This window comes from Mus musculus, chromosome 11, assembly GCF_000001635.26.
Source record: "Mus musculus strain C57BL/6J chromosome 11, GRCm38.p6 C57BL/6J".
NCBI lineage: Eukaryota > Metazoa > Chordata > Mammalia > Rodentia > Muridae > Mus > Mus musculus.
In genome coordinates, this window is record NC_000077.6 from 69,504,393 (window position 1) to 69,526,058 (window position 21,666).

Below are 21,666 nucleotides of genomic sequence, written 5' to 3' on the forward strand. Positions count from 1 at the left end.
ATATCTACGTACCACTTCTGGGAGGCTGGAAGACGGCATTGGATCCCCTAGAACTATAGTTACAGACGGTTGTGAGACGCCATGTGGGTGCTGGGAATGGAGCTCAGGTTCTCAGGAAGAGCAGCCAGCACTCTCAACTACTCAGCCACTTCTCCAGCCCCTCTCTGGAGGTTTTGATGTTATGGGGAATACTCCACTTTCCTTGGACCCAGCCTTCCCCCAGGTTCTCTCCTTTGATCTTCTTTTCAGAGGGGATTGTCCTCTCTGGGGTGTCTTGGGATCCTGCTAGAGTGCAGGAAAGGATTTGCTGCCTCCACAGCCCTCTTAAGTGGGGACCCCTAAAGGTTCTGCATTTCCAGTCACTCTCCCAGGGTGACTCACCCAAACCCATGGCTTCTGTTGCCTCTGAAAGCGGATCCGTTCCCAGGTCTCCCCAGTTTGTCCCACAGGCACCCCCAGCTCAGTGTGTCCACAGACAAGAGGGATGGCTGTCACACTTGCAGCTCCTGTTTCAGGGGAGAGCAGCCTCCAAAACACAGGATCACCCCAGACCAGAGCCATCCCAGGAGGAACAGCACGCAGGAAAACATCAAACAGGAAGCCGGCACACACGGGAAGCGACCAAGGAAAAGCACTGCCCACATGTATGCAGGGTCCAAAGGACACACGCATGTCTTCCCACGATCTCAACTTTCCAACACCCTACCCACCACTAACAACTAACTTTTGTTTTTGTAAAGCAAAACTCAGAAATTCAGTTCTATCCAAGGAGATATGTAACTCCAATGTCATGATAAATGGCAATAGAAATTTGCCTAAAATTAGAAGACATACTCCATCTTAAAGGGCTAGAGCCATGGTTATCACCCTGTAGGAATATGGACCTCATATAGCTAAATTTTCAACATAGACCAACAAAGTCAATTTTTTTTTTTTAAAAGACAGAGTCCTAGGGCTGGAGAGATGGCTCAGCAGTTAAAAGCACTTCCAGAGGTCCTGAGTTCAATTCTCAGCAACCACATAGTATCTCACAACCACCTGTAATGAGATCCGGTGCCCTCTTCTGGTGTGTCTGAAGACAGCTACAGTGTACTCATATAAATAAAGTAAATCTTTAAAAACAAAACAAAACTAACAAGCAAAAACAGAATCCTGGCTGTCCTGGAACTCACTCTGTAGGCCAGACTGGCCTTGAACCCAGATCTGCCTGCCCCTGCCTCCTCAGCGCTGGGATTAAAGGCATATGACACCATGTTCAACTCAGAATGTCAGTTCTTATACAAACACCTAACATGTTTACATCATTACCAGCTCTTACTGGCTGCACTGCTCAGCGGTGACTTCCAGACTTCGGGTAATGTTCTCCACTGTAGCGGCATGGCAGGCCACGAGTGCTTTATGTAGCTATTTGTTAATCTGAACATGCAGGCTAAGTATGTCTCTCTCTGCATGCTATACTTTATAATCAAACATATTCTTAGAGCAAACAGAGATGGCTCAGTGCTTAAGAGAACCAGCTGCTCTTGCAGAGGACCCAGGTTCGATTCTGAGCACCCACATGGCAGCTAACAACCCTCTGTAACTCCAATTCCAGGGGATCCCATATCTTCTTGACCTTCTGACATACATACAAATACTTACACACATAAAATAATAACTTAAGACTGGCAGTGGTCATGCATGCCTTCAATCCCAGCACTGAGGAGGCAGAGACAAGTGGATCTCTGTGAGTTCAAGGCCAGCCTGGTCTACAGAGATCATTCTAGCACTCAGGGCTATGCAGAGAAACCCTGTCTTGAAAACAAACAAACAAATAGCGCCAATAACAACAACAAAATCCATGTGAAAGTAGGTTATAAGCACTGGAAAACTGGGTCAGTCAGGTCAAATGACCAGGGACAGCAGCAAGCTGTATATATTTGCTACTAAATTATTTCTGGGACTGGGCTCCCCTTTGGCTCAGATGCGTGTGCACACATGCACACAAACACACACATACAACACACACACACACACACACACACACACACACACACACACACACACCATTTGACATATTCCTGACTGGCATCCAGACAGAGAGGCTGCCTCAAAGGACCCTCTCCTTCTTCAGAATGACATGTTCTTAACTCCGAGAAGCATTGGCTGAGACCAACATGGAATCTCGGGCACTCAGTCTCTAAGAAGTCAGTATGGCTTAAACAGTGTTGTTAGCATGAATTTTGTTGAAAACCAGCAGGTTGGGTTTGTTTTGTTTTTTTGAAATGGTGTCTCAAGAAGCCTCAGCTGGCCTGGAACTCACTATGAAGCCGAGACTAACCTTGAACTCCCGATCCTCCTGCTTCCACCTTCCAAGAGCTGGGATTGCAGGTGTGCCCTCCGACCCTAGAAAAAACTAGTATATGTCTGGATGTCTGGCTCTTATATACGGAAATTAAGTAAAGTCTATAATTATTGAAGATGTATTTTTGGATAATTTTACTCAAAATATATGGTTTATTAATTTAATGTCAGCTCTGAGATAATCTATTCTGATTTGGGTGCAGAGGACAAAAGTTCTTTGCTATAGAAATTGTAATAAGACCGACCTTGTCACGGAGGAAAAGGGCAAAGGCAACTGAAGGAAAGTGATGTAACAGAAGTGACTTGTACACGCTGAAAAGTGACTCATGAGCAAAAGGACACCAACTGGAAGGAGAATGCCATCTTTGTACAAAAATACTCAAAATCATAGAGATTTTCACTCTCCTAAACCTAAGCTATAAATTTAACCTAATCCATATTCTAATAAAAATATTCTGAGAACAAAATAAATTGTTTAAAAAATTCTTATGAGAAATACATATCAAAATTGGCTAAGAGAGAGAGACAGAGAGAGAGAGAAGAAGAGAGAGAAATGAGGCCAGTAATTAAAACAGTTTGGTTCTTGCACATGAATAAGCCAGAAGAGTGAATCTAAAAATAGAGATTTGCTGGGAGACTTTTTTATTATTATTATAAATATATCAACTCACTAAATGTCTGGGTCTAGCTAGTGGCAGTGTGCTTGCCTTGCATGTACAAACCCACCAGCAGTGTAGAAAATAAATTATCAAGATTAGTTCAACTTACTTTCAATCTATTTAAAAATATAAAAAACACAAGTTGAATCTATAACATCTTCCTTATGCCACAGTAAATTTCAAATGGATTTAAGACCAATTAAGCAACCTGGTGACAGACACTTCTTTCTTTCTTTCTTTCTTTTTTTTGGTTTTTTGAGACAGGGTTTCTCTGTATAGCCCTGGCTGTCCTGGCACTCACTTTGTAGACCAGGCTGGCCTCGAACCCAGAAATCTGCCTGCCTCTGCCTCCCCAGTGCTGGGATTAAAGGCATGTGCCACCACCGCCCAGCGCGACAGACACTTCTAATCCTAGCACATGCATGGTACAGGCAGAGGGATCAGGGCATTAAGGTCGTCCTTAGTAACATAAAGAATTCAAGGCTGGGCTGGAGAGATGGCTCAGCAGTTAAGAGCACTGACTGTTCTTCTGAAGGTCCTGAGTTCAAATCCCAGCAACCACATGGTGGCTCACAACCACCCGTAATGAGATCTGACGCCCTCTTCTGGAGTGTCTGAAGACAGCTACAGTGTACTTACATATAATAAATAAATACATTAAAAAAAAAGAAATTCAGGGCCATCTTGCCTGTACACACAAGGTGCTGTCTCAAAACTTTATACACACATACACACACACATATATATACATATATAAAGACACACATATATGTGTATATAAGCACACATATATTATACACACATTATAAACAAATGCACACATATTAAACCACACACACATTATACACAAACACACACATATGTACACATAGATATTATATATATGTATATACATATATACATACAAATATAATTTTTATCCATTGTACAGTCAATGAATGATATAAAAGATAATATATCCTAAACTCTCTAGAGAGTTCTATTTCACTTTAAAAGGAGAATAATTTAAAGAATGAAACTATTTCAAATGCTTATTTATTTGCAATTTATATTTTAAGAAACTGCAGAAGATAAACTGCTTTTCTGTCTCTGAGTTTTTTAAACACGGAACATTGTCACTAACAGGCATTATTTATAAAGCTATAAAATTTCTTCAAAATGAATAAGCCCCCTCTGAGCCTCTGAACTACAAATCAACAGTGGGCACCAGATGTTTTTTGTTTTTTGCTTTTTCAAGACAGAGTTTCTCTGTGTAACCCTGGCTGTCCTGAAACTCACTCTGTAGACCAGGCTGGCCTCGAACTCAGAAATTCGCCTGCCTCTGCCTCCCAAGTGCTGGGATTAAAGGCGTGCGCCACCACGCCCAGCTCACTAGATATTTAATGAATGTCTTTGAAGTAGGAGATAAAGGCAGAAATCAGGAAAAATTGTTTTCAACCTAGAACTGTAATCCTAGGCAAGTGTACTAACATGAAGGCGGAAAAGAGTGGCTGCCAGTTTTGTACATGAACTCAAAGACTGCAGCTCCCGTGCATCACCTGAAGACTACCAAAGGATGCGCTTGACCAAAACAAAGATGGAAACCAACGAAGAGGAAGTCAGAGAAAATGATTGATTGATTAACTAATTAACTAACTAACTAACTAACTAATACATGACGAGAGGGCTGAGGTTGGAGTTCAGTGGTAGGACACTTTAAAAGTCAAACAGAAAGGCTGGAGAGGTGGCTTAGCGATTAAGAGCACTACCTGCTCTTTCAAAAGTCCTGAGTTCAAGTCCCAGGAACCACATGGTGACTCACAAGCATCAGTAAAAGCGACTGATGTCCTCTTCTGGTGTGTCTGGAGACAGCCACAGTATACTCATTACTTTATATATAAAATAAATAAATAGGGGTTGGAGAGATGACTCAGAGGTTAGGACTGGCTACTCTTCCAGAGATCCTGAGTTCAATTCCCAGCAACCACATGGTGGCTCACAACCATCTGTAATGGGCTCAGATGCCCTCTTCTGGTGTGTCTGAGGACAGCTACGGTGTATTCATATAAATAAATACACCTTAATAAATAAATATTTCTGTTTGTTTATTTGTTTTTTGAGATGTGGTTTCTCTGTGTAGTCCTGGCTGTCCTGGAACTCACTTTGTAGACCAGGCTGGCTTTGAACTCAGAAATCTGCCTGCCTCTGCCTCCCAAGTGCTGGAATTAAAGGCGTGCACCACCACTGCCTGGCATAAAAAAGTCAAACAGACAAATAAAAAAGAGACTCGGGGAAATTCCATGTGACTTTCTGAAGCAGATCTCGAAACAATTTCATTCACTGATGAAGCTGCGTGAGAGAAGGTGAGGCCACGACATGTGCGGCACCTTAGATGGTGAGGGGAAATATTATCTGAAGGGATTCTATTAGTTGGTTTGTAGGAATTAACGGCAGTGAACCATGTGCTAACAAAAACAAACATTAATTACTAACGTCAAAAATATCATGCAAGCAAGGAAAAAGGTACCTCAGCCGCCTTATCCAGGTGGTTTCAACACCGTGATGGACGCCCAGTACCTTGGGTGGTGTTAACCCAGGAGCGGCTTTTCCTTCTTATTTATCCATACTCATGAGAAGTTCAGTCTGAGGATTAGGCTCAGCCAGGCTTGAGGTTATGTGATCGCATTCCCAACACTCAGGAGGCTGAGGTAGGAGGAGTGCCGCCAAGTTCTAGGACAGCGTAGGCTAAAGAGTTTGAGGACGTCTCAAAAGAAAAAAGAGGAAATAAACAGAGTAGGAGATCAACAGAATCGTTCTAACAATACACTGTGGTGAAAGCTAAGAGTAGAGTCTTTCCCTTTTGAGAGGTCAAACCACACAGGAATATCCCAGGCTTCTACTGAAGGGAGCCACCGCATCAACACAAAAGCACACGGCTGGGCAGGTCACACAGTAGCCACCCGCGCCGAAGGTCAGTTTCACCAAAACCTGCTATAGCCATCAGAGAGCGTGGAGGGCTTGAATACACAGATCCATTTCAGGTAGTCAAACACATTCTCCCATGTTTTCAAACTGGAGAGGTTGAACTTGTCTCTATTCACAGCTATCCGGACAAGCTCGGCGGGGAAGGAATACTGGCCAACAACACACCAAAATAGCTCTGAATTTTTCTCATCTTGACAGGATTTTCAAAAATAACTTGAAGGTAAATGATCGAATTTTGTCAGTCCGCAGAATGAATTTGGACAGTATCTCCTGAGGTTGTTCTAAAGAACACGGCTTTTTTTGTTTTGGTTTGGTTTTGTTTTTTTAAACTTTTTAAAAATGATGTTCAGTCTTGACAGAATTTTGTCAATAAATTTCCAGAGCACAAATTTGATTGACAAACCTAACTTCTTTCCAACTCCATTTGGGGGATGATGTTTTTTTTAAAGCTGTTTTATAATAGAGCCCCAAATGTGAAATAAAGATAGCAAAACAAGGTCACTCAGGCTGGCAGTACTGACAGCCCAGAGTGCACACACGGTGCTGGTGCCAATGAGGAAGGAGGAGGAGAGGGACACACTGGGAACAACAACGGTGAGCAGGCACCAGAGCTCTGTCCTGCTCTGGGGAAGTTCCGCCCCTCCGGTCCACAAGGCTGATAACTCAGCTCTTTCAACCAAGCGCAGGGGACACCTGGAACACATTAAGTGCAATCTACTGAGCTGCTCTGGCCAGAAAATGTGCTAAAAGCCCATTTGGGCTTCAGAGTTCAAATATTTGGGACATATGGAGGGAAAGGCCCTTGTGGGGTAATATAAATCCTATTAGGGCCTGGTAGGCTCCCAGGACAGTCAGATAATTCTGACTAATTCTGAGGACTGTCAGGGACATTTCAAAAGTATGCTTCAAGGTCGAACCAGACCTTAACATGAAGGGTAAGCCTGATAAAGCTATCTGCACTCCCAGCGGTGCTAATCAGTGTGGGGAGTCAAACTGTCTCCAGTTTTTTTATGGGTTTAATCAGCTCAGACTTTTCTTTCTTATCTATTATTTACTGAGTTGAGGCAGTTTTTGCCCTAAAATCACCAAATGTATTGTTAGGCACCTTATATTTCTCCAGAAAACAGCTGCCAATGGACAGAAACACAACCACCTTCTATTTGGAAGAAATGCTTAGCTATTGTCTGGCTTTCAGATAAATCTAGGTCATAAATGATGTCCCAAGGCTGTGTGTGTGTGTGTGTATGTGTGTGTGTGTATGTGTGTGTGTGTATGTGTGTGTGTGTGTGAAAGAGACAGAGAGAAAAACACCAACATAAAGAGAATGCAAAAGGCATTTCAGGCAGGGTCAGGGAGTCAGCTCAGCTGTAAAGGTCCTTGCCAGCAGCCTGACCACTGAGCCCCAACTCTGGGACCCACAGACTACAAGGAACATCCTGACACCCACAAATTGTCCTCTGACCTCTGCATACGCAGTGCAAACAAACAAACAAACAAACAAACAAGCTGCAGGGGAGGGAAAAGCCTGTTTCTAGCAGATGACTAAAGCAGTCATCTGTCCTAATCACACAGGCATCTCATGCCACCTTCTAGAAAGCCGAGCCGTGCAGAAGACACTGACTGTACAGCGTGGGGCCAAATCTCTGACATGATCAACTTAAGACAGGAAAATGTCATGATTGAAATGCAATCCCTTATTTTTGTTCACAGCTTTGATGGCATTATGAATGTAAACTTTCAGATTTATAGGCTTATTTATTTAGTGTCCGTGTGAGTGCATGTGTGCCTGTGTGTGCCTCTGTCTGTGTGTGTGTGTGTGTGTGTGTGTGTGTGTAGGTCAGAGGACAATTTTCGGGAGTCAGCTCTCTTCCCACCACTTGAGTTCAAGGGATGGAGCTGAGGTCATCACTTTTTAGAGCCGTCTCCCTGGCTCTACACACTGCTCTCATATTTGATGGAGAAAGGACAGAGTGGCCAAGTACGCTCACACCCACGTTAGCCCACGGTTGTCCACGAGGGAGACTCTCTAGCATAGCACCTTTGGGGATATCCAGCCCTAGGCTGGGTGGTGGTGCCACACACCCTTAGTCCCAGTGTTTGGGAAGCGGAAGCAGGTGGATTTCCATGAGTTTCACACCAGCCTGGTCTACAAAGCAAGTTCCAGGACAGTCAGAGCTGTTACCCAGAAGAGCCCTGTCTGGAGGAGGAGTAGGGGTGGGGAGTGGTATTCAGCCCTATTACGAGCCTGCAAATGTTATAACCAATTAAACCGTTTGTCTATATAAATATATAACTAGCTGTGAATCTGCTTCTATACTATGTAGATAACCAGTTATAATATAATCTGGGCCTAATGTTCCTTCTTTTTCAGAATCTCAAATCAGTAAGAGGCCATTTAAAACTTCGAGTTTTTGGGTTTGTCTTTTTGTTTGTTTTTGAGACAGGGTCTTACTATATGATTTGCCTGCCCTGTAACTCCCTGTGTAGACCATGCTGACCTGGAACTCATAGAGAAACACTTACTTCTGCCTCCCAGGTGCACCACCAGATTAGAGACACGCACCACCATGCCAGGCAAGACTTATCTATTGTATTTCATGTGTGTAAGTGTTTTGCCTGCATATGTGTACATCATGTGAGTACCTGGTACCAATAGAGATCAGAAGAAGGTGTCATGTCCCCGGGAACTGGAATTACAGATGTTTGTGAGCTACCACGTGGGTGCTGGGAACCAAACCCAGGTTCTCTGCTGAGCCATCTCTCTAGCCATAAGAGGCAATTTTATGGCTCTTTTGGCCCTACCTTGTGCCAAAGCTTCAAAACCAGAGAACCTCACCGGAGCTGATGCCCACCTCTCCCCGACTACTTGTCCCAAACCTCATCTTCCTACACTTCGTTCCTTAACTGCTCATCTGTGTGGCTTCTAGTGTCCGCACCCCCAACCCCCACTAAAGCCCGCCCCCCACTAAAGTCTGCCCCTCACCCCTCCTGCTGCCTCTCCATCTTGGTTCTTCCACTTCCTGTGTGTCAGCTCTTCCTGGTCAGGCACCTTCGGTTGTCCAGAACATAGTCCCATCTGTCCCTGGACCTCCATCTCCCTTCTGCACCCTTGTCCAGCAAATACAGATGTTATGAGCTAAGGCCAACCCTAGAACAATGGCCTGGGAGCTCCGGAATGGGCTCTCACCACAGGGCACACAGGTGATGGCAAGGGAGAGCCCAGCCTACCACATAGAAACTTATCTCCTGATTAGGAAGACGAGGCACCAGAGGATTCACGCCCCTGAAACAGACACCTCACCACCCCGGCTTTCTCCTTTTCTGCTCTTGAGTAAACCTTGGCCGAGAGAATGACAACATGGCCCCTTGAGGACAGGGACACCCTGCATCAGTTCCTGGCGCATACGAAGTGCCCACTGTTTGTCTGGTTTGGGGGTTTATTTTGTTTTGCTTTGGAATGCGGCCCAGGCTGGTCTTCAACTCAAAACTCTCCTGCCTCAGCTTCCTGTACTAGGATACTAAGAATGGGCCACCACACCTGGAACTCACTGTATATTCTTAATAATTGATGAACTAGTTGCCTTTTTAAAAGAACAATGTGAAAATGACATTTCAAAGCTGTGGGAGAGAGTGCTGTCTTAGGAAAGCTCAGACTAGCGAGCAGAGTTAGATGACTTAGCTGAGCTGTCACCGCCATCTAGTGCCGGAACAGTGACATCACTAGTTTAGTACATTGGTGAATTGTTAAAAATCATAGTTGTAGTCTGCTTGCTTGCTTACTTTAAATAAGCGGTAAAAACTAATTTTTTTTCAGTACTCAGGACTGAATTTAAGACCCCAGTCCCAATCTCGGAAAAACTAAATTTAAGAAGCGATAGCTATCGGGTGGCAGTGGTGCATGCCTTTAATCCCAGCACTTGGGAGGGGAGGCAGAAGTGGTGGATCTGATTCTGTAGCCAGCCTGGTCTACATAGTGAGGTCCAGAACAGCCAGGGCTACACAGAGAAACCCTAGCTCAAGGGGGAAAAAGAAAGAGGAGAGAGAAGAGGAAGAAGAGGAGGAGGAGGAAGAGGAAGAGGAAGCAGTGACAGCATCTGAGTATGGTGGAGTCCAGCTGTAATTCTAGCACCATACTGAGGCCAAAGATCACTAGTTCAAAGCCAGCCTGAACTACATGGTGAAAACCAGCCTCAATTAAAGCAGACATCAGGAAAGATAGGGATGGAAGAGGGGACCCAAGATGGGAGTTAAGGTCTTGGGAGAGTGAGAGGAGACTAGCACCAAGGACAGGGGGAGGTGCCAGGGTGGGTCCTGTACTTGTCAAAGTTGACATCCAGCATGCCCACTTTCTCCTGGCTAATTCGTAACAGTGACATGTCCAGTCGCCGAATGCAGTCCTTGTCCAGCGTCGCTGTCCACTCTTGGAAGGTTTTTCGAACCATTTCATCAATGGCTTGAGCCATCTGCTGATAGGTATGTATGCTCTCCTCGCCAGTCCCAATATGGGGCAGGAAGTGGGCTCCGGAAAGGCACTGGGTAGGGGTGGGGGAGACAAAGGGGAAGCTCATTTATACAGACCTGCGACACAGGTACCTGCTCACCCCTCAGCCCCTGGAAGGAGGCTGAGGCTGTGCTACAGAGGGAGGACGCCACACTGTGAAGGTGGGCGCACAAGGAGAGGCAATGTGAGCACCCCCAGGACAACAGCTGGAGGAGAAACACAGGGCCTGAGGGCTTCTAGTTCAGGGCACCCCGGGCCCACCTCAGCCCAGTCATCTGCAGCCTCCCTCACTTTCTCTCAGAATAAATCAAGGACAGCAGGTAAGGAATTCCACCAGCTTTCACCCCTACCTGCACCCCAAAGCTAGAGTACTGACAGGTTCTCACTGGATAGCTCAGGTTGGCCTGAGCTCAGTACTCAGCAACAAGAGAAAAGTCCTGCCCTCTCCTTGCTCCTTGTTCCTGTTTTTCCAGAGAGCGCAGGTTCTGCTGGCCCAGGTCTCTGGACCTCCAGGTCACATCCCTGTCCTGTTACTCTGACTTCCCAGATGACAACCTTATGTCTCCTCCCTACCTTCATACAGAATGTTAAAATGACCTTTGTGCCACTCACCACGCCTGCCAGCTCTGCAAACCAAATCATGGCTTGCCTGAGGACTGGCCTAAGGATGCTGTCTGAACTCACCCTGCCCGTCCCAGGCTGTACACAGTCCGTACACTTGGTGTTCACCAAAGACAGTTCAGAAGAGGCCGGGCACTTACGTTCATGACTCTGTCTATGCGTCGCCGAAGGATCCGCACCCAGTGGGCCTGTCCAGAGTACTGAGTCATGTATGGCTCCAGATATGGCCATTTCTTGTTCAGCTCCCGGTTCACCAGGGCTAACTCACTATTGAACAGCATGTAGAGGTCGACAGCCTTTTTCTCATAGGTTCGCATGATGGCCTAAGCAACAAGGGGACACGCTCCTTGGGGCTAGGGCTCCCTTGGTCTCTCATCCCAGAAGAACCTCTCACCCCCACACGGCACACGGCAGCAGGCACACTCTTTGCAGATGTGGAAGCCAGGGAATCGGAACGAGGGAAATAAGAAAAGTCGGCTGAACGAGGTGGGGGTGTCGCACCTCCCGAGTGGCCAGCCTGTGGAAAGTGTCCAAGAGCAGCACTCCGTGCTCTACGTCCCGGACCAACTCAAAGGCCGAGGTAATCAGATTCTGGGTCATCACCTCCAGGTCCTTGATACCACCACGGAATCTGCAGGGTCAGAAGGGCACAGGGAAGAGTCAGTGCCCTGGCCTGCCTCCCGACAGCATCCCCAATGCCCTGAGCATCAACTTCCCTCAGGCATGCTTTGCATCCCGAAAGCCTCCAGACAGTGCTAGGAAAGAGTCCTTAGACTTGGGGATAAGGAGGCACAGGCATCCACTCTGCAACCCAGAACCCAAACAACCACTTCCCTCCCTGTTGCTCTCGCTTCCCTTCCCACCCTGAGGCTGTCCCCACAGCCTTCAACTTGCAATCTTCCTCCCCCTTCAGCCCCAAACCCTGGCATTTCCGTGGTCTCCTCTGAACAAGGCGCCTCCCAGCCTGGCCCCCTTTGCAGCCCGAGTCCCTCACTTGTTGTAGTCTTCGTGCCAAGAGGTGTTCTTAACATCCAGGATGCCGCCACGCACGGCTCGCAGCGTTTGCAGATTTTTATGAAAGATGTCCTCGATTTCTAGCAAGTTTCGTGTGATCTGTGGCCCCTGGGCACCGAAGAAGCATGGAAGGGGACCTTGCTTGCCGTCTTCCCAACGGGCAAAGTGGTACTGACATTCGCATACCTAAAAAGAGGTCAGGGTGAAGGCTCCTGCTGAGAGCCCAGGCACCCTGAGTTCTCTGATTTACCTTCAAATGTCTATGAAAACTAGAGAGTCCTCTGGATGGGGGAGAACACTGGGGTGAATTTGGGCTGCAGATTGAAATGTGAGATGCCTGGCAAGAGCCAAGAAAAAAAGAGGCAATGGGTGGAGGACCCACAATTATGCAGGGAGAGCCAATAAGCCAACTTCCTGCTTTAGACTCTTAAGCGGAACCTCAGCCCCACATGCTTGGCTCTCATAAGGGACTCAAGGGTCTGCTATTAGCTTAGATTTTCCCACCCTGGCAGTCTTTCCTACCTCAATAAGGTCTTTGCAGCGCTGCACAAAGGCATCTACTTGAGCAAATATGCTCGTCTGGTCCAGAACCCAGCCCCGATTGGAGAACCTGTGTGGGGGAGAAGATGGGCTGAATCCAAAGCCAAGACACCGAAGACGAGCTCTGCCCTGGCAAAACTTCACTGTGTGAGCCTGGGTTTAGAAAGGAGACCCTGAGGAGTAGTTTCCTTGAACCCCGAGAGGAGGTACCAGAGGTGAGCAGAACATCAGAGGACACAGTCCCAACTTCTAGAAGGTGGCCTCTGAGACCATACGATCGATCGTGACGATCGTGGGAGGCTCCTGGAAGAGGCCAGGAGGAGGCTGCAGGGCTAGGAGCCAGAACATCTGCATTCAAACAGACCCTTAGCTGAGGGGGTGGGGGGTGGGGTAAGAGACTCCCACCCAGATCTAGAAAAAAAATATAGTCCACAAAAGGGGAAGGCATGCAAACAGTCAGAGTCTCTCCTGCGCCACAGTGTCAAGGGTGTTCTATAAATGATGTTAGGGGCAGTCCATCTTAGGGGCCATCCTACTGGGTGTGCATCTGTACGGCACGCAGGTAGTGCTCTTTCCAAGCCTGACAACAGGAAATGCAGCCTTCCAGGTCCTCCTTGCTAGAATTGACATAGCCCTCAAAGATTCGGTCCAAAGAGATGGAGTGACAGCATAAACGGATGATCTCGTTGCTCATCTGCAGAGAGAGCAACGTCCTCCATTCTGCCTTCTTCCCACCACTCCATTTTCTGACCTCTGTAACTCTGCTCAGGTCTTGGGCTCCTGAGGGCCATCTCGTTCCTCCAGGCACACTCCGTGGGATGCCCCTCGTCATAATCTTTGCTCTGCCCTTAGACCAGCTCTATAGTCACACTGCTCTGACCACCCGGCTCCAGCAACCCCTCTACCGCCCTTTTGTCTCCTGTACAAATTCTGTCTTGATCATTCTTGGTGACATGCTGCTCAGGGAACCGAGTTTCTTCCTGAATCAACCTTCCCATACTCCACTGCCAAACTCCATTTTGAAAAAAGAGAAGCGGCACCCCCTCTCAAGTCTATCCTTGCTACCCTTCCTGAGCTCACTGTCTCTTTCTCTCTGAGACCCGCATCCTGCTTCAGGTTCTTCTGTGAAAACAGAAGCCAGGCCCATCTCTAAAGTCTAAAAGGCAGGCCAGTACTGGTGCCTTCCTACAGCACGTCTGCCCGGGACCCCGTCCCCACCCCTATGCTCTGCATCCGCACACCTTCCGGAACAGCGCCGTCAGCCTTTCCCGAGTGTTGTAGTGGGGGGAGTTGACCCAGATGATTCGGATGAGGCTGATCAGCTTCGGGAGCTTCTCAGAGATGTCCTTAGGCTTCATGAAGGCCAACTCCTGGTAGGGTTCCCTCAGGATGGACAAGAAAGTCAGGTTGGACTGAGCTTGTCGAGAGCCATCCTATCCATAAAGAGAAACCAGGAGTACTATTATCCATGTGGGAGAAACAGATTTAGGGGCCTGGAAAGAGGGCCCAGTTGATAAAGGGCTTGCTGTTGTGCAAACATGAGGACCTGAATTCAGATTCCCAGCATCCATGTAAAAGCTGTGCACAGTGGCCTGTGTCCCTAATCCCAGCCCTGGCTTGGTGGGAAAAGACAAGGCAGGTCCCTGGTGCTGGCTGACCAGTGACACTAGGTCAATAGGTGTGGATCAGCGAGAGACCTGACTAACATATAACATGGAGTTGGAGAGACTGCTCAGCAGTTAGAAGCACTGGCTACTCTTGTAGAGGACCTATAGGTTCTGTTCCCACGGCCACATGACAGCTCACAACCATCCGTAACTCCAGTTCTGTGGGACCCCATGCCTTCTTCTGGCTTCCTTGAGCACTGCATGCATGTGGTAGACAGACATTCAGGCAAAACACCCATGCACATAAAATAAACGATTTTTTTTTTTAAATTAAGTTCCCAGCACTCAGGAGCCAGAGGCAGGGGGATCTCTGAGTTTGAGGACAGACTGCATCTACAGAGAGAGTTCCAGGACATCCAGAGCTACACAGAGAAACCTTTGTCTCTAAAAAACAAAAATAAAAAATAAAACAGAGTGAAGAACGATTGAGGATGATAGCCAGTGATCTCCTCTGGTCTGCACATGTGCACGCCCGCTCATGAACATGTGCATAGCCCACACACACATGTGCACACCCCCACATGAACATGTGCATAGACCACACACATGTGCACACCCCCACATGAACATGTATATAGACCACACACACACACACAATGTGCACACCCCCACATGAACATGTGTATAGACCACACACACACACATGTGCATACGCCAACATGAACATGTGCATAGACCACACATACATGTGCACACCCCCACATGAACATGTGTATAAACCACACATACACATGTATACACACCCACATGAACATGTGTATACCACACATACACACACCCCAAAAAACAAACAAACAAACAAACAAAAACAGGTTCAGCTTTCCATCTGTCTTCATCTTCCGGGCAACCTCCCCCAATAACTCCTCTCCATTAATTATCATTTCAGGACCAGTGTTTGCATATTCACTTGCTTTTAAAAAATAGTTATTTTTATGTGTGTGGGTGTTTTGCCTGCATGTTTGCCTATATTTGATATGACATGCCTTAGGAGGCTAGAAGAGAGCGTTGGATCTTCTGGAACTGTAGTTATAGATGGTTCTGAGCGGCCATGTGAGTGCTGGGAACTGAACCCGGGTCCCGTGCAAGAGGATCTAATACTCTTGACCTCTCAGCCATCTCTCAAGCCCTCCACTTGTGTTTTGGTTTTTTGTTTTGGGTTTTTTTTTTTTTGAGATGGGGTCTCACATAGTCTAGGCTAGTATCAAATTAACTATGTAGCTGAGGATGACCTTGAATTTCTGAGCCTCCACCAGTGCATGCTACAGTTTATTCCATGTGGAAATTGACCCCGGGGTCTCGTGCATGCAGGGCAAGCACTTTGCCACTGTCCCCAGCTCTTCTGTGCTGCTTCCTATGAAGGCTTCAGGCTGGGAATTCCCTAAACCCAGGGCTGGTGCCTGTTCCAATGAAATGAAGAACTCTGTACAAAGTGGATATTCAGAGTTGTTGGCTAACTGCCTGGGTGTCACTCCCCTCCCACATCCACTAAGGTCACCCGGTCCCCTTGCTGTCTCAATGAGGGTTTTAGGCTTGCCCGGCTCATTACAGCTCAATTCCCTCAATGTCTGGTTGAAATCCCACCCCTCCACCCATCCCCTGGGGAAGGAAGAGCAGGCACCTCCTGGGGGACCCAGCACCAGCATAGTCAGCCAGTCACAGGAAATGCACTTTTTACAGGTTTGTTTTGAAACTCTCCTGACTGAATTACACAAGCTTATCCTCAGCTCCGTGCAATCTTTAAGCCCTCTTTTACCTAAACTCTATTTTCTCAGCTGCGCTGGAGTGCCGAGCTCACTGAAGGGACCACCATCTCCTCGGGGACTAATTGGATATCTTCCTACCTAAACGTCAAGCTCCTTGGAGACCTTCAAGCACGACTCGTGTCCTCTCTAAGCCCACAGTGCCCGGCCAGTCTGTGCACTGTGATTAGTTGCCTGGCTTCCTCCTCTTGCCCCCACCCCAGCCACTACCCATGTTTTGATAAGCCCCAGGGCCCCGGATCCACTCAACCTGGATCTGCTGGGCCAGCTTCCTGAAGGGCGTCAAGTAGGATGACTTGGCCAGAAACAGGATGGACTCGATGTGTTTCACACCCTTCTTCACCAGCTGCTTGCTGATGCTGGACAGGTCCATGCAGCGATTGTGCCAGAACTCGATCTCCTCCAAAGGGCCTAAGTTCTCTCCGGTCTCCACAGACTCCTGGGCACTCAGCACTTCCTTGATCTGCCTCGTCCAGTGGATCATGGAGGCTGCGGGGGTTGGGGGGGGGGCTCTTGTGTTTCCTTTTCTGCTCCCCAGTTGTGTCACCAGCTCCTCTCTCAGCAGCTGGAGCTGCCGTCCCCGTCCCCACCCCTTGGACCCAGACACTTGGCAATGCCTGCCACTCACTCTCTAGCCGCTGTACCAGCTCTTTGTCCTTTACCACCACCTCAGGGTCCATCTGTACGGCCTCTGCAGGGATGTACAGTACCGTGTGACCCTCCAGCTTGTAGCGAGTATCTAAGAAAGGAACAGGAGAATTCCAAGGGTGAGCTTGGCTGCCTCTGCATAAATTACAATTGATCAGTTGGGGGGGGTGGGAAGTACAGCCAACTCTGCATATCCATAGGCTTCCCAACTTCACATCCACAATTCAGAAATAACTCGGCTGCCTTGGGTTTTGCTGTTAGAGGGTCTCATGCTTCCAAAGCACGTGTCAACCTGCAGAAGGGTGGTTCTGTCCCTCAGCCGTGGGTGTCACAGACTCACTATAGCAAAACCCCTTACCCACCGAGTCATCTCACCTGCCCCCCACCCCAGGATTCTTTACAAATTACGTCTGTATTGAGTGAGTCCTCTTGTCAAGTTGACATTGTATTGAGTGCAACCGATAAGCTGGAGATGATCTGAAGGACGTGGGAGGGCATGGGTACATGTGCAATTGTGGCACCGCCTTCTAAGGGGCTTGAACATCCACAGAGTGGAGGGAGAGTCCTAAAACCAACCCCCTACAGATACCAAAGATAGCACATGCACTTTAGGAGAGCACACGGGAGTGACTGTGACTCAGACGTCTTGGGTGTGTAGAGCAGAGATAACAGGTGCCAAGGGGCTAAGCTTCAGCAGATCTGTTAAGAAGTTACCATAGAATCATTTCACTGTCTGCAGCATGTCCTCCGAAAGGCACACAAGTCCCCCACTGCCTTTCCCCCCCCCATCGCCTACAGAGCGATCTCCAGCTCTGGGTCTGAGCAGGTCTGAACAAGTTCTCTGTTAGAAAAGTGAATCTAAATTAGAAGGCAAGCTTTCACAACACTGTATTTAGCATTGACCAAGGCTCTGTTCAGCAGGGCTGTGGATCAAACCTAAGACATCAGGCACGTTAAGCAAACACTCTACCTCCAAGACATCCCTTTAGCAACTAGTCTTTTTCTTTTTTTAACCTTTATTTTATGTGCATTGGTATTTTACCTACATGTATAACTATGTGAAGGTGCTAGTTGGATCTTGGAGTTACAAACAGTTGTGAGCTGCCAAGTGGGAGCTGGGATTTGAACCGGAGTCTTCTGGAAAAGCACTCAGTGCTGTTAACTGCCTACCCATCTCTTCAGGCCCCAGTGACCAGTCTTTGTTATTCAATTGTACTCAAAATCTTCTTCTTTATTGTTTTGGTTTTTGTTGTTCTGTTTGTTTGAACCTAGCCTGAAACTTACACAGAGAGAAACCCACATGCCTCTGGCCTCCAGAGGGCTGGGATTAAAGCTAGCACCACTACACCAGGCCCTGAGTAGGTCTTATCATTAGGAAATGCTTCGTATTATGACACATTTGTATGAAGAGGAATCTGAGACCATGTTTTATTATATGACAGCCCAGACAAAAGAGCAGACACTGGATAGAAATAGCTTGTTTTGTTTATAGTATTTTTAGACTTATTTAATGTGTATGAATGTTTTGCTTACATGAATGTATGTACACTGTGTATGTGCCTGGTACCCATAGATATGGGAAGAGGGCATTAGATACCCTGGAACAGGAGTTACAAACACTTATGTGTGCTGTGTGGGTACTGGATATCAAACCTGAGTCCCCTGCAAGGTCAACAAGTATTCTTTTTTTTTTTTTTTTTTTAAATATTTATTTATTTATTATATGTAAGTACACTGTAGCTGTCCTCAGACACTCCAGAAGAGGGAGTCAGATCTTGTTATGGATGGTTGTGAGCCACCATGTGGTTGCTGGGATTTGAACTCCTGACCTTTGGAAGAGCAGTTGGGTGCTCTTACCCACTGAGCCATCTCACCAGCCCCTCAACAAGTATTCTTAACCACTGAGCCACTTCTCCAGCCCTTGCTTTGTTGTTGATGGTTTTTGGTTGGTTGGTTGGATTTTTGAGACTGAGCCTCACTATGTAGCTCTGCCTGTTCTGGAACTTACTACGTAGACCAGGCTGGCCTTGAACTCATGGAGATCTGCCTGCCTCTTCTCTAGAGCGCTAGAATTAATGGTGTGCACCACTTCCTGTGCCCAGCTTCCTTGTCTTGTTTAAAAAAAAAAAAAAAAAAAAAAAAAAAAGGATCTCTGTAGCCCATACTGACCGTAAACTCAAAAGCCTCCTGCCTCAGTTCCCCCTGTATGCCAACAAACCTTTAGTCTTTAAGTTGGATTTGGTTTGGTTTTGAGAAAGGGTCTTATGTAGTCGAAAATCCCCTTGAATTTCTGATCTTCCTGACTTCGGCTGCTTCCTGAGTGCTAGAATCACAGACGTTCACCACCACATCTGCCTCTACTATTTGCTGCTGTTCTTAGGGAGGGTCTCGTGTATCCTAAGCTAGCCTCAAACTCTCAAACTCTCGGTAACTAAGAATGACTTAGATTTCTGATCCTCCTGCCTCTACCTCCTGAGTGCTGGGATTACAGATGTGTGCACAATCCCCTGGGGCTACAGAATGCTGGGGTTTGAACCCAAGGCTCTGTCCATGCTAAGCAAGCATTCTGGCAGCTAAGCTACACTCTCAGCCCAAGTCAGGAAATGTGGAAGCAACACGCCTGGGTTTTTGTGTGCACACATATTAAACACTTCCGTACCACATGCATATGGGTGGTACGCACAGAGAGATTTCACTCCAAAGAGTCTTTTAAAGGCTGGGACTAGAACTTTATTGTGCAACAGCCACTCAGCATAGCCGTGCCTGTTGGTGCATGCCTTTAATCCTAGCACTAGGGAAGCACAAGTAGGCAGATCTCTGTTGAGTTCAAGGCCAGGAGGGTCAACAAGGTGAGTTCCAGTCTGATCTCAGTGCTGAAAAGAAGTACTTTTGATATTTTAATATGAATGTTAGTAATAGAGTTGGTGGTGTGGATCTGTGGTAGAGATTGTGCACACGTGAGGCCTTAGTGCCAGAGGGGGTTGGGGGAAGCTGGTACTGATGAATTGCCCAGCGCCTCACAACCCCAGCATGGAGAAGCCAGCCACGCCAGCCTCTTGCTTACCTGTCAGAGAGGCCAAAAACCTATGCAGGTGTGAAACAAAATGATTCCGGATGCTCTCAGGCCAAGACTTATTCATAAAAATCTGGGGGACGTAGACACCGCTGAGCAGCCGGAGCAAAGCCGGGATGTAGGCACCCCGCACCGTCCCATACTGCACAGTCTCCTCGAAGTTCTCTGGGGTGATGGGAACTGGGGCTTGTCGAATGAAGTACACAATCTGATTCTGCGTCTGCAGGCGAGAGATCAGAGTTCAGTCTCCAGGATGCCCAAAGGTCTCTGAGGCTCCCCTTGGGAGAGGCAGGCTGAGCTCTTAGTGCTGTCCCTACCTATGCTTCCTGGTGTAGATGCCATAGCCACAGATGTTGGGGAGGGGGACGGATAAAACATGCCCCGGGGGCACAGACTTTATTTTGTTCAACTAAGAGTCTAACACACTATGTCTAGCATATGGTAGATGATCAATAGATGTGTTGGCTGAGTGAGTAAATGGACAGGATAGAATAGAGATTTTATTTCAGCCATTGAAAAAACAGGGAGAAGTAAGAGAGATCCAGGAAGAAGATCGCAAGTCAGAATTATCTAGGCCTCGGTGGTGGCACCCACCTTTAATTTAATCCCAGCACTCCGGTGGCAGAGGCAGGTGGAACTCTGTGAGTTCCATGTTAAGTCTGATCTACATAGTAAGTTCCGGGATAGCTAGGGCTGTTACACAGAGAAATCCTGTCTCAAAAGACAAACAAACAAAAGAAAAAAGAAAAACTTTTCTAGGCTTTCTTATTTCAGTTTTTTATTTTTTATTTTCAGGGTCTCAAACTGTCCTAGAACTTACTACATGGCTGAGGGTAACCTTGAACTGAGATCCGCTGCCTGTCCCTCTGGGGCAAGGTTACAGGTGTGCACCTCACACCAAGTTTCAGTCTGCGTACCCTTTCCCCTGACTGGCATTTACCATTCATTTTCACCTGGGCTGAGTGCTGCTGTAGCCCACGTTCACAAGTCTGTAGCTTTTCTCACTTAGAAGACAAAGCCAAAAAAAAAAAAAAAGAGTTTGCTCCGGTATTTGTCAGAGATGAAAATGTTTGACCAACACACACATAGAGATAACGGAGAATCCCTTTTTTAAAGGTTTTGCATCTAATTTTTGTTTGAATTTAATAGAATAAGAAGAATCTGAAGTTGCTATGAGGATTGTTAAGCTCCAAATAAATGTCTCTCACCCAGGGACACCTCAGAATGATCCCTTGCTGTTGTGGTTGTTGTGGTTGTGGTTGTTGTTTTTCCCATGCTGGGAACGGATTCCTTAACTTCACAGATGCTAAGTATAAGCTCTACTATGAAAGCACATTGCTACCCAACTTTCTATTTATTTTATATTGTGATGATCATGGAGATGGTGATGAGGATAATGTGTGTGTGTCTGTGTGTGTGCACATGTGCACGAGAGAGAGAGAGAGAGAGAAAGAAAGAAAGAGAGAGAAAGAGAGAACGCAAGTATATGCATGTTTTGTCAGGGCACACATGTAGAGATGAGGGCATCTTTGGGGAGCCATTTCTCTCCTTCCACCGAGAATTCGGGGAACAGACCCTGATTATTAGGCTTGTGTAGAAAATACCATGACCTACTGAACCATATTCCGGCCCTCAGTTGTGTGCATGTACGCATGTTCGATTTTTTTTCTTTCTTTCTTTCTTTCTTCCTTTTTTTTTTTTTTTTTTTTTTTTGAGTCTCAGCTGTGAACTCACGATTGCAGAAATTCTGCCTCTGCTTTCTAGCAGCTGCGACTGCAGACCTGGGCCACCACCCCCGGCTCTTTCAATTTTTATTTTCAAAAAACTCCAACTCGTAGAAAATTTTCAAGAAAAATAAAGTTAACAAAATATCCTT

The 21,666-nt window shown here is 46.8% G+C and overlaps 1 protein-coding gene across 13 annotated transcripts in view; it reads right to left on the bottom strand.

Annotated features, from left to right (window-relative positions):
* The window catches only part of Dnah2 (dynein, axonemal, heavy chain 2), a 128,302-nt gene that overhangs the window by 83,586 nt on the left and 23,050 nt on the right, over positions 1-21,666 (bottom strand). For 9 of the 13 annotated variants that reach the window (XR_003949463.1, XM_011249074.3, XM_006533552.4 and 6 more), the window contains 10 exons: positions 19,782-20,010; positions 16,698-16,808; positions 16,320-16,558; positions 13,884-14,075; positions 13,179-13,336; positions 12,625-12,712; positions 12,083-12,288; positions 11,590-11,719; positions 11,229-11,411; positions 10,284-10,498 (listed from right to left, as the gene is read on the bottom strand). Coding sequence is in view for 10 of the 13 variants with exons in the window: in XM_011249074.3 (XP_011247376.1) it covers positions 10,284-10,498; positions 11,229-11,411; positions 11,590-11,719; positions 12,083-12,288; positions 12,625-12,712; positions 13,179-13,336; positions 13,884-14,075; positions 16,320-16,558; positions 16,698-16,808; positions 19,782-20,010 (1,751 nt within the window). In the remaining 3 variants the exon portion in view is untranslated. Of the gene's footprint in view, positions 1-381; positions 806-5,508; positions 8,906-10,283; positions 10,499-11,228; positions 11,412-11,589; positions 11,720-12,082; positions 12,289-12,624; positions 12,713-13,178; positions 13,337-13,883; positions 14,076-16,319; positions 16,559-16,697; positions 16,809-19,781; positions 20,011-21,666 lie in introns of those variants that run through there. The other 4 variants (NM_001081330.1, XM_030246090.1, XM_006533559.3 and 1 more) reach the window with 4 other exon arrangements.